General features: G+C 43.6%; 1 protein-coding gene across 11 annotated transcripts in view; it reads right to left on the bottom strand.

Moving 5' to 3' along the window:
- Window positions 1-5900: 5900 nt before the first annotated feature.
- Acsl6 (acyl-CoA synthetase long-chain family member 6) overlaps window positions 5901-13020 on the bottom strand; it is a 62236-nt gene continuing 55116 nt past the window's right edge. For all 11 annotated transcript variants that reach the window (NM_001439549.1, NM_001439550.1, NM_001439555.1 and 8 more), the window contains 1 exon segment: window positions 5901-9745. In NM_001439549.1, coding sequence (NP_001426478.1) covers window positions 9608-9745 — 138 coding nt within the window. In that variant the 3' untranslated portion in view covers window positions 5901-9607.

The following is a 13020-nucleotide window of genomic DNA, read 5'->3' as shown; positions in this document are numbered from 1 at the left end:
TCTCTCTCTCTCTCTCTCTCTCTCTCTCTCTCTCTCTCTCTCTCTCTCTCTCTCTCTCTCTCTCTCTCTCCTCCCTCCCTCCCTCCCTCCCTCCCTCTCTCTCTCTCTCTCTCTCTCTCTCTCTCTCTCTCTCATCTCATTATTGCTTTTTAGTTAGATCATCCCCACACCTGTTACTCACACCCTGCTCTTCTGAGCCCTTCAGGAAGCCCTATCCGTGGAGTTTTAGGTTTCTAAATTCAGGGAGTGAAGGTGGGAGGCTAACCTGACTCAGTGCAGGAAGACTAGGGGCAGATTTGTTAGAGGTGCCTCCGTCTGATAGTATATTGAATATACAACAACCTCCTATTTATTCTAAAAAAAAAAAAAAACATTTGACAACACTGAAAGCTCACTCTGTAGAGATGACATCACAAGAGCTTGAAAGCTTTTCTGAGATACCACAACATTTTTTTCTGAGACACCCCAATATTGTGCATGTGCCTATGCAGATGAGTACGCATGTGTGTGGAGGACAGGTCAACACTAGTGGACCTTCTTAACCTGCACCGTTTTTGTTGGTTTTGTTTCCAGACTCAGTCTGTTAGCAAACCTGGAGTTCACTGATTTGGTTAGACTACCAGGCTGGCATACTCCAAGAATCTTCTTGTCTCTGCCTCCCCAGCAAGGTGCTACAGACACACACTGCCATGTCAACTTTTAAAGTAGATACAGGGGGTTGGGGATTTAGCTCAGTGGTAGAGCGCTTGCCTAGCAAGCGCAAGGCCCTGGGTTCGATCCCCAGCTCCGAAGAAAAGAAAAAAAAAAAAAGTAGATACAGGGGATCTGAACCAAGGTCATTATGTGGAAAGCACTTTACCAACTGAGCCATTTCTCATCCTAAGACTCCAGTATTATGCATATGAATACAAACAATTAGCATGATAAAATTATGCTGAAATTGACAATTGAAAATAGGCTCATGGGAATATTTATGGCAGCCTATTAATCATCAAAATATAACCTTGTTAAAAACAGAGGGTTCTTTCAGGGCATTCTTTTTTTTTTTTTTTTTTTTTTTTTTTTGAGGGCATTCTTGCTTGCTTAGACGTTTTGGTGCTTTGAGTCCTTGACTTAGTACTGGCTGAGCGTCTTACCGTGTTAGGCACTGTGTCCCGGGGATGTGAAGAAGTAACAAAGGGTCCTTCAGTCAAGGATCTCAAAGTCTTGCTGCACTCCGAACAATAATCACAGTCCAACATTCTTTCTTGAGTCATACCCATACTATGAAAAACGGGGAGTCTCTCACTCATGCACCAAGTCTCCTGACTGCTTTCATTGCTCAGGGAGGCTTGTGAAAACAAAGACATAACCCACATCAGTTCTCACGTGATTTGTGAGAGGCCTGGGACTTGGGAGCAACGATAAGAAACAGCGGGAGTAAGACCAGCTTAAAAGACTTTCTCTCCCTGCAGGTGTCAGACAGGGAAATGAACCGAACCACATCCAGACTGTTGCCTCAAGCCATGATGGTATTCCCAAGCTGTGCAGCCTACAGGAGGCCATCCTGGTGCCCCAATAGGTCTGTGCTGTAGCCTGAAGCCATATTGATGTCCATGCTCCATGGTCCAAGATATCTCCAAGGGCCTTGTCTAGTTCTATGAACCTACTCCAGCCGGGTCTGTGCTGTCACTGTGTGGAGGTCCATGACCCATGCTCCTGCTGTCTGTGAAGAGCAAGGAGGCTACTTTTGCTGTGGTACGGATGACTGCAGATGCACAGTTAAGAGGGAAGGACATGGAAAGCTTCTGCGACAATCTTTACCAACCCCATCATTCCCCCGCAAAGTAACAGCCTAGACAGGAAGTCATGGAAGAGAGCTCTTCTAAAGTGATGGGGATGCTGAAGTGTGGCTCTCCCCAATTGATGGCTTCTGGCAGGATGCAGGTGGAGAAGGTGCAGTTCTATTGGATCCTGAGAGTCTGTTCATGTTCCAGTGAGTATATAGATATACAAACTGGCTTTTTTTTTCTTGAGGGAATGTAACGAGGATGAGGGCAGATGTGGAAGAACTAGAAAGTGAGTGTGATCAGGGCACACGAAGTGAAAGTCCCAGAGAATTAATAAAAATGTTATAGTTTAAAAAAGAAAGAAAGAAAAAAAGAAATGAAACCTGGTATATATTGACTGCATCAGTCTGGATCAGACTTTGGGAAGTCTAGTACCGAGTAGTTTATTCCCAATGATTTTAAGCTCAGTATAGTGTGTGTGTGTGAGTTCCCTGGTTTAATACAATGTCCAGTGCACAAGTAAGCTTAATTACATCAACACTCAACTCAGGGTACTTCTCATTCCTTTCATGAAGATGGGCTCTAGAGATAGGCTACCTGTGCTCGCTTGAGTGTCTAAGGGCTGGTCTGACAGATAAAGCAGAGGTTATTTGGACTATTAGACACCCCTGTTCCTGTTTGTAGGAGCTTGATATGTCTTGTCCCAACAGATAACACAGATCACCAGGCTGTTAACCACTTCCAATTCCCAGCTCTCTGGAGGAAAAAAACCGGGTTTCTCATCTTTCCCATTGAAAATGCAATCTCATGTGCTTAACATTTCTGGTTTCTCTGGAGACCTGTAGGCACACGGACTTTTGTGCTACGCTCCCAACAGTGATCCTGTTCCCTAAACAGTTTTGTTTGTTTATTTGAGACGGGGTCTCGGTATGGAGTCTCGGACTTACCTGGAACTCACTATATAGATCACCTGCCTCTATTTCCTCAGTGCTAGAGAAATAAAGGCATATACCAAACCACCATACCCAGCTCCCTAAAGTTTATTTTCCCCCCAAATACAGTTTCATGTAGCCCAGGCTAATAGCTAATCACTATATAGCCAAGAATAATCATGAACTTCTTATCTTCCTCCTAAGTTCTGGAATAACCAGCAGGCATCCCAAGTCCCAGTTATATTTGGTGCTGGAATCAAACTCAGGGCTTGGTGAGTGCCAGGCAAGCACCCTACTAACTGAGATAATTACCTACATCTCTAACCCTAACAAAAGCATTCATGGATGTGCAAACGAGTAAACATGTATGGGAATTAGGCCCAATGAGATGTCTTAATAGGAGAAAGGAAGGAAGGAAGGAAGGAAGGGAGGAAGGAAGGAAGGAAGGAAGGAAGGAAAAGAAAATACATGTCTTGAGGTCTGGAGAGTAGCTAAAAGCACTTGGTGCTATTGCAGAGGACCGAGGTTCACTTCCCAGCCCTCACATGGAGGATTGCAGCCATCTATAACTCCAATTCCAGGGATCCTCATACCTTCTGGCTTCCACAAGACCAAGTATACCTGTGATATGCATGCACACATGCAGGAAAAACTGTCATAAACATAAAAATAATCTTTAAAAGCACCTTCCATGCAAAATTGACAACTTAATTCCATCCCCAGATGCCATGGTGGAGGGAAAGAAACAAGTCACAAAGGTTGTCCTCTAGAGGCTAGAAAGGTAGCTCAGTGGTTAAGAACTGTCCTCGCAGAGGACTCAGGTTCAACGTCAAGCACCCTCACGATGCTCATGTCTGTAACTCCAGTCCTAGGAGATCTCTGGCTTCTGGGTACCAGGTATTCATACACACAAAATAAAAAAAGTGTTTTAAAAACTTGCCCTCTTACCAGCACATGCTGTGGCACATAAGCGCCTCAGTCACACATTTTCGCAGCTGAGAAAACCATGTCCTGGGGATGTCAGGAAGGCAGGTGGTTGTCATAGGCAGCATAGCTGCCTTAGCATTTGTCTGGTAAGCTGGGGTGCTTCCCGTGCCTTCTAAGGGGGAAGGGCAAGGTGCAAGAGGAATAAGGAGAGGAACTTGCTTCCCTTAGCAGTAAGAGAGAGGAAGAGACTTGAGACAGAAGCGTCCTGTTTGCCACTTCACCTAGAACCATCTATTAAATAAAAGAGAAGGACAAGTTGCTTTCAGAAGATCAGGATTCAGTTTCCAGCACGCTGCCTGTAACTCCAGTCCCAGGACATCTAATGCCCTCTTCTGCCCTCCATGGGCACTGCACAGAATTGGCGTAGAGACTTACATGCAGACAAAACACCCATACACGTAGAATAAAAAAATAAAATAAAATACTTTTAGGGGAAAAGAAACAAGTGCTCCACAAGAAAGTGAGGTGGGCAAAGATATCTCGACTCAGCCATTGTTCTCTCTTCTCCATCTCCAAATGCACACGGTCTGTGCAAGTCTTCACACGTGAGGTTGATGAGCTTCCTCCCCTCACCAATTTTACTGACTCCACCCTTGACCTGGAACTCCACTGGCCATGTTCAGAGAGACATGAGCTTCTAGGGGGAAACAAGTTTTAAATGTTGGAAGAGATATCTGAAGAACTCCAAGCTTTAAACAGCCAATCTGTGGGGTTTGAAGTTCTTAAAACCCAAAGAAAATTTTACTGAACGATCCTTGTGTGTCTGTGTGCGCATGTGCGTGCGTGGGTGTGTGGGTGCGTGCGTGGGTGCGTGCGTGGTTGCGTGAGTGAGTGCGTGCGTGCATGAGTTTGATGGAGCAATCCACTGAGAGGCTTTGCTTACTCTGCTCTCCATCCATGGGCATCAGGGATCCAGCAGAAGGCTTGTTTAGACATGCTTAGGTGACAAGAATGGAAGAAATAGCAAAGATGGATAAAATATAGCTTCAGATACTGCAGTTTTAATGCAATGAAGCATATAAGGAGGGCTAAGGGGATTCTCCTTTAATAGACATTTCTTGAGCACCTACTTACTGTAGGCTACACTTTTTACACAGAACCTAAAGTCTGAAGCCATTATCCCAGTAGGGATGGGTCAGAGAGTCCATCAACCAATACGTCACTTGGGAAACTTCTATACTTGGAGCTTACTTTTGTTTTGTTTATAAATGTGTATGCATGTGTGCCAGGCTGAATTTTATGTGTTCCATGTATGTAGAGGAAACTGAAGGCCAGAAGAGGGCATCAGATCTCCTGGAACTGGAGTGACAAGGACTGGAGTGGGGAGCCACGACATGGGTACTAGGAACCCCTAGTTGTTCGTAAGAGGACTAAGTACTCTTAACCACTGAGTTATCTCTTCAGCCCCAAAACTGGGTTTTCCAAGAAAAACTGCAGAAGGTGGGGGTGGGAAGGAAGAAAGGGAGAGACTTAGAGGCAGAGCGAGAGTCATTGGTATGATTGGGGCCAAGGCACCATGAGGACGTGGTACGAGAGACACTAGTTCTTTGTGTACTGAACAGAATCAGAGCTTCATTCTGGAAACCATGGGACAGATCCAAAGAAATAATGAGAATGACAACTTAGAAAGATGCCATGGGTAAACTATAGATTGTGAAATCTAGGAAAGTGGAGTTGGGACCGTGAAGACTGTTGTAAGAAATAAACCACTATTTCAGACCACCAACAAGGGAGACTTCACCTACACAAACAGCTGCGAGAACAGGGAGGAATGGATAAAAGCAATCGTGTGAAGGCAGGATCGACGCCAACTCAACGTGGTAGACTGGGCTGTTTTAAGAAACTGTACTTTTTGCCTTGTACTTGATTCCATGGCATTTTGGAAATGCTAAGGGCCATCATCATGATGGAAAATCTGAACAGTTACTTGTTCTTTGGAGGAGTGAAAATTATTTAAATCAAGGACATATATGATAATAGCAAGGGTTCCAGCAAAGGCCCATGTAAAGAAAGTCTCTGGGTGCACTTAGGCTGTTCGTAGTTAAGCATGTCTAACTGCTGAAAGTTTGGGGAAACTTACAGGAGACGTAGAATCTGCTGCTGGTAAAGCTGCATTCTTCACCATATATACCATGATTGATGGTTATCAAACAGATCCCCATGAGGGAATTACATCATGTAAGCATATAAAGTGTAAAGGAACCACGAGTAATTTTGAGAAATAAAAAAAAGAAATTTTTATTTTTTTTTTACAAAAGTTTCCGTCAGTGCATTTTGAATTTGCCGACCATGCTGTTATAACAAAGCAAATGAAAATATAATTACAGTTAAGATACATCTATGCATATTTAAAAAGTAATATTTTAATCCATTCATTTTCAAAAGTTGAAAGTAGAGTAAGCAATTCTTCGAAAAATAGCCATTTCCCCCTCCCCATGCAATCGCCGTGATGATTTAACAAAGAAACATAAAGTGTGTGGAGAGATGAGCGCTTCCGTGGCACTGCTACCTCGTGAAAATCCTTTATGTCTGCGACTAGGTTTAGAAACGCCTGCTTACATTTGCAAGTACTCATCACCTCTGCGGTACAACCATTAGTGTGCTCTCAGTGAAGAGGGGCTCATCCGGGGACGGGTCCTCATGTGGATGCTGGTCTCATTCTCATGGGAGGATTTGTAGACGCACAGGCAGGGGTACGCAGCATACTTAAGAGAGAACCTAAGACCATCAGGACCCTTCCCCCATTGTAGGGTTTCCTTAAATAAAAACTGTCAAGAAAATACAACCTACGTATGATTTACCAATTTTACATACAACCATTCATTCTTTTGTCCTGAGATATTAAGCAAATTTGTAAGCAGTCTATTTTCATGCAAAAAAAAAACCACCCCATGATTTCCCATTCTTTACATTCGTTTTCTAGTATTTTGTATTTTAAATAGTATCAGACTTGTGCTCAATACAAGCGAAAAATAGAGAAATCCACTTATTATGGCTGAAAAATTAATAATCATTGGTTCACTCCAGGGCAACGCAATCTGACTTTAAGTGCTGATCATAAGTGGCTAAAACGTTACCTGACTGTCAAACTCCCAGTAGAGATCTCCCCCCTTAGACCTATGAGGAAGGCAGGGTATGGCTACTCCCTGGACCTCTGAATTTGAGATCCTAGGACATGGAGCTAGGCCTCCGTACCACACCTGGCCAAGCTCTGCTGTTTCCAGGGGACATCTCGATGCTTTGGATAAAGACATTTTTTGTGGCAAGTGGGGGAGATGAATGTCTGTTTTAGAGACTATTCCAAGAGGGTTAATTTGTCAAAAGAGAAAAACATGTGAAAATTGGCTACACATTTGAGTAACAAATAGATAAAAACGGCAAACACTCAACGTATTTCTGATGAAGGAGTCAAATCTCCATGGTCTCTGGACTTTAAATGGTAGCTGGTGGCCACTGGGATCGTGGCAAGTCTTAAGTACTTAGCCTTTGCTCTATACTGGCTAAAGAGAAACACAAACTTCATTTTCATCCCCTGAGATAAAATTGGGAAGTCTGAAGCAAGAGGGATTTTTCCACTGACTCATGCCCTACCACTTTCTCTTGTACTAGGTAGTGTTCTACAGAGGAGGAAGAGGACGTAGGATGCATTTAAGGCCCACTGTTTACTTTCTGAGCGCATTTGTACCCTCCCATTAAGTGTGATGGTCCCCACACAGGTTGTGAAGTTCAACAGAAGCATAAGATTTTGGGAGAAACAAACAATAAACAAAGTTTGTCTGTAATTAATCACACCTAACTACAGCAAGATGTGAATAGAAGGAGGGTAGTTTTTAAAATCGTTTGCCTAAAACTGCACTGCTCAAAACGCTGATGGAATCCAAGTCAACTATGGGGTTTTAGTCAAGTAAGGACAATGGAAAACATTTTAAAATTTGAAATGCAAAACTCCTTGCCCTTCCAATAACATAGATATCTGAGTCAGGTAATGACGTTCAATTTTAATTGATCGAACATACATTAAACATTTAAAAAGCCAGTGCTCCTCAGATCTGGGCTTTCAAGGTGTTATTTGCCTCACCAGAAATGCATTTCAAAGTTAATGCACACAGCGCTGGAAGTGGAGCTCAGCAGAGCAGTTCTTGCCTAGCCTGTGCGAGGTCCTGGTTTTGCTCCTCCATACTGTGAAAGAAACTAATGGGCACAGAATTGCTCATTTAGTCAACGTCAAGTTAGTAGGTGCAACATTGAGTTTTCAGAGAGATGATGCTCAAGGAATGTGTGGGGGAAAAAGTACCCGGATAACTACATCAATTGAAGCTCAGGTCATGACTCAACTTGACTGAAACAGATGTATGATCAATGACACAGACCATCCAACAGGCCTGCCTGATGGATGAGGCAGGTTCTGACTGAGAACGTTCACTCACATACATGTTGGGACCATCCAACAGGCCTGTGTGATGACGCAGGTTCCAACTGAGAACATTCACTTACGCAAATAAGTTGGATTTCCCTCAGAGCTAAGGAGTTCTTGTCCTTCCATACCCATCACAGATGCATTTGGGGAGATCATGTGACCTGCACGAGTTCTCTGCGTACTTTCAGAGTCCTGCCCCCACGGAAGAGAAATACTTCCCCAGGGACCTTGCCCCTCCTCAGGTGCACAGTTTATAGTGCTGACTGTTCATGGTATCGAGGCTTTTTGGTGACATCAGAATCTTGGCACCCAGATTTAGGGTGCAACTAAACATATAACACAATTAAGGTTTTCTGGTCGATTAGGAGCATCTGGAGTTTCTAGGAATGGAATTAGGCCATTAGCAGGGATTTCTCTATGTTGGGCTTCCATAGGTTTCTAGGGGAACTTTGAAGAAGTGCTTCTGTACCATGTCATTGAAGAGTTCTTTTATTTGGAAATAGCAGATAGTCTTCCTCTCTTTGCTTTGATGTCATAGGAAAAGAAATCGAGGTTGTTCACAATTTCAGCCGTATTGCGTTTCCCAGACCTGTCACAGACATATTGAGAGTGGGAAAGGCAAAGACTCTAGCAGAAACATGGGTACGCGGACTGTTGCCCACCCTGAGAAAACACTGAGTACCCTCCCTCAAATGTTCGCCAAGAGTCCATTTGCTGTCGCCGCCGACGCACATCTCTTAAGCTTCCTTATGGTAAGAAGTGCAGAGATAAATGCAACCCCTACCTATACTTCTGTACAAAGACTCTGAATGTTTCGGTGAACTTGACAAGTGAGAAAATTACTCAACGGCCTATGGAGTTGTTAAATATGATATTTGCTTTAAGAACAGCTGCATTTCCGCTTTTCATGAGTAAAAGTAAAAATCAGTGAGGAGTTGGCATCGTGTCGGCAAAGGTGTTCACGTTAGAGGATGGGGGTCGGGTCACGTGGGAACTATCGTGTTTTGTTTTGGTGTGACTTCCTACACCTTGGTTTCAGTTTTAGGTCTGATCTAACTGTGACTGGTGACAATCGTTATTTAATGAGGTAGTCCACGTTGCCTAGACTTTCACTGTACCTGGTTATTAGTCCACAAATAATTAAGTACAATATATCGGTTACTTTTTTTTCTTTATGTTTAATGGAATTCTGTGAACATCGCGAATATATTACTTTAGTGGTACACAGTTCTTGAGAAAGTGTCTTGATTTGTTTTTACATTACCGTTTGCAATAATTTTTTTAGCAGCTTGCTACAATATCATTTAATAAAAATAAAGTGTACTTGGTGATGGTAGAGAAAATATTGTTAGAGACTTCTCAGGTCAGGAAAGGCTCAGTTGCAAAAAAAAAAAAATCAGGTGCTCGTTCACTCTGAGCTGTGGCATTCTGACTCCTTTCTCTCAAGAATAATTAGAATATTGCTGCAAACTTTGCTGGGCTGAGAAGGGCCTCCTTGAGCTTCACATGGAGATTGAGTACAGCTCTTCTATTTGCTTTTTGAAGTACTCTCTCAGCTCGGGCCTCTTAGCCTTTAGTGTTGGTGTCAGCAAGCCATTTTGAACTGAGAACATGTCACAATGGATGTAAATGGCTTTAACCTAAAAACCAAACGCAGAATATATCTTTAGTAGGAGTCAAACACAGCATTTGCAGCATACAGTGTCAGAGTAAACAGGCGGAGAGGAACAGGCATCGTGACTTAAGAGTACCATGCTGAGTCAATATAATATTCAAACACATTTCAGCCTATTTGATATGTCTGAAACCCAGCCTTTCCTCTTGCCATTCATTCATTCATTCATTCATTCATTCATTCATTCTTCATTCACTCAGCAACTTGACAGACACCAACTTTGTTCTGCTAGGCACTGAGAATACAAGAAGTCCTAAATGACAACAACCTAAGTGGTGGATAGTAGTGTTTACAGAGCAGACTGGAGGATGGTGGACAATTTTCAACATGATGAACAGAGAATGAAGAGGCCAGACCTGAGGAAGGGTAGTTAAAGTGAAGTGTAGTCAGGGACATCAGGGAAGATTTTAAAATCAGGTGAGTGTTTAAAAAAATGAGTTGAGGCCAGGTATAGTTCTTAGCTGGTGCTTGCCTACTGAGTATGATGCGTGGGTTTGCTCCCCTAACATCCTGTAAAACCAGTATGTGGTGGCACAAAACCAGCACTCAGGGGGTAGAGGCAGGAAGGACAGAAGTTCAAAGTCACCGTTGGCCATATACCAAGGTGAAGTTCAGCCTAGGACACCCTATCTTAAATAAATAGTCAAGCAGCAATGAGGGGAGAGTGGGCAGGGGAGGGTTCCACAGGCGTAGTCATCAAGAACAAAAGGATATGCAACGGGACAACTAAGTGGCTTCTCGTTGGTTACATAATGAAGTCAAGTGTGGTAGGGATGAGGCTAAAGGCATAGACAGGCCAGTGGTGGAGATGCCCAATTTTATTCCAAGCACAAGAGGAAAGGAGATCTCTAAAGAAAGCAATGGCACACACGCACATGTGCTGTAGAAGGAGATCTGTGGCAGAAACTGGAAGGTGGCTTTGGGGAGAGTTAAGAATAGAAGCATATGGCCCATTCATTGGAGGCGAGACAATACATACAGAGCAGAGGCAGACGCAGAGATAGGCAAGCGGCTCAGAATGATTTGGAGGCACAGGGACAAGACACAGTGTGGAGGGAGGCTGTCATGAGGACTCCTCAGTGCCAGCTTCAGATGGCTGCCTAGGGATGATGTAATTTTTACAAAGACTGCAAAAAGAAATGAGGGGCATAATGAATTAAGTCAATATTCTACTGTGGGCATTCTTTTTTTAGGTCAGGATCTCATGTAGCTCAGACAGTCCCTATATACCATGGAGCTGTGCATGACCTAAAATGTATGCTGTCCCTTCCCTCTCCTCAGGGCTGGGATGACAGGTGCACATCTCTGCACCTGGTTTATGTAACAGAAGCGGGTAGAGCCCAGGGCTTTGTGTATCCCGGGCTCTACCAACTGGGCTACATCCCTAACCTGTGCCATGAGCTTTTGTCAGGCCTTTTAGAGAGGAGCACGGAAGGAGCTGACCTAGTGTTCTCGCTGCTGCCTTCTCTGAGGCAGAGCCCAGGCTCCTCAGACAGTCCCTTTGCGAGGTGGACTGTGTACGAGAGAGGATGGAAGGATGGTTGAGGGTGTCTCGTACGACTTCTGTCATGTGCGGGTCCAACAGGAAGACTTCCAGGCAGTTGTCTGAGAATATTACATCTGAATTAGGGCTGGACATGTGAGTGGTGTGACAGACATTGTGTCCTGCTAACTAGGGCCAAATTAAGTGATTTCTCCTGAGATCATGCACTCATATTATTAAACATTGTTCCAACACATACTTTAAAAATTATATCAGGGGTTGGGGATTTAGCTCAGTGGTAGAGCGCTCGCCTAGCAAGCGCAAGGCCCTGGGTTCAGTCCTCAGCTCCAGAAAAAAAATAATAAAAAATAAAAATTATATCAAAATGGGGGGGTAAAATATACATAGTCAGATATAGTTCTAGGTAACTAACGCTCATTGAGCACCTACAGCGTGTTTGGTACTGTGTTTGGCATCAGGGATACAAAGAAAAACAAATAGTTCTTACATGGAACCTACAGTTCAACGAGAGACGCTAGCATTTGACAGAACTGAGCGGGGATGAGCGCTGGGGGAGGACTAACAGTTGCTCTTCTGATCTCTGTGCTCCACCGCCCCCATGCTAATGGAACCCTGACTTAGTTGGATCCAGAATCCATGCCACGACCATCTTCTCTGATTTCTCAGCCCTGCTTTGCAGCTAGAGGATAGCCTTAAGACACGTATTTGGTTACTAGTGAAGAAATAGAATTCTTCCCTAATAGAAAAAATTCAGGCACAGCTATTTCTATTTCCTCTCCCCTTTCTTCCTTGAATGTGAGCAGTGTTGAGAGCTATTGCAGGCCCCTTGCCACCCTGGGGTGAAAAGCCAACGTACTAAGAGTTGAGAGAAGTGGAGAGACAGGAGGAGTTCAGGACCTGTACCTACCTGGGATCATCCATCTTTCCACTTATACAAAGAAGGAAAACCCAGTAGGTCGGGAGTTGGCATTTCTTTCTGATATGCCACATACCCTAGGCTTGGCAGGGTTTGTTATGTTTCCCCTCATTGCTATGACTAAAATACCTGACAGAATCAATGTAAAGGGAGACCAGTATCTCCTGGCTCCAGGTTTCAGGGGGATTGAGTTCCTTGTGGCAGGGAAGTCGACACAATGGCTCCATCAGTGGCAGCGGGAGAGAGGCTGTAACTTGTTCACATGGTGGCAGGTGAGAAAGACCAGAACAAGAAAGCAGAGAAATTAGACCAGAACAAGAGGTGTTTGTTCAAAGACTTCAGGGACCTACTTCTGCCAGTCGGGTCTCACTTCTTAAAAGATCTGTGACCTTTTCAAGATAGTACTATGGGTTGGAAACTGAGGGCTCAAAATATGAACCTGTGAGAGACAGAGTTCTTTAAAAAGGTATGTTTGAGCTGAACTGTGAACAGAAGTCTGTGAAGACCAGAAGAGGGCATCATATCCCTTGGAACTGGAGTTATAGTTATGAGCCTCCTTATGGGTGCTGAGAATCAAAACTAGGTTTTTTAGAAGAGCAACAATTTCTCTTAACCATTAAGCTACCTTTCCAAGTCCGTATGTATGTATTTATGTGTATGTATGTATGTATACATGTATGCATGTGTGTATATATGTGTGTATGTATACATGTATGCATGTATGTATGTATATGTATATATGTATGTATGTATGTATGTATGGATGGATGGATGGATGGATGGATGGATTTTCTGAGACACGTGTCTCTCACTGTGCATC

The sequence above is a fragment of the Rattus norvegicus genome, chromosome 10 (assembly GCF_021556685.1).
Source record: "Rattus norvegicus strain SHRSP/BbbUtx chromosome 10, alternate assembly SHRSP_T2T, whole genome shotgun sequence".
In the NCBI taxonomy this organism is placed as follows: Eukaryota; Metazoa; Chordata; class Mammalia; order Rodentia; family Muridae; genus Rattus; species Rattus norvegicus.
This window is presented reverse-complemented; position numbering and strand designations above follow the sequence as displayed.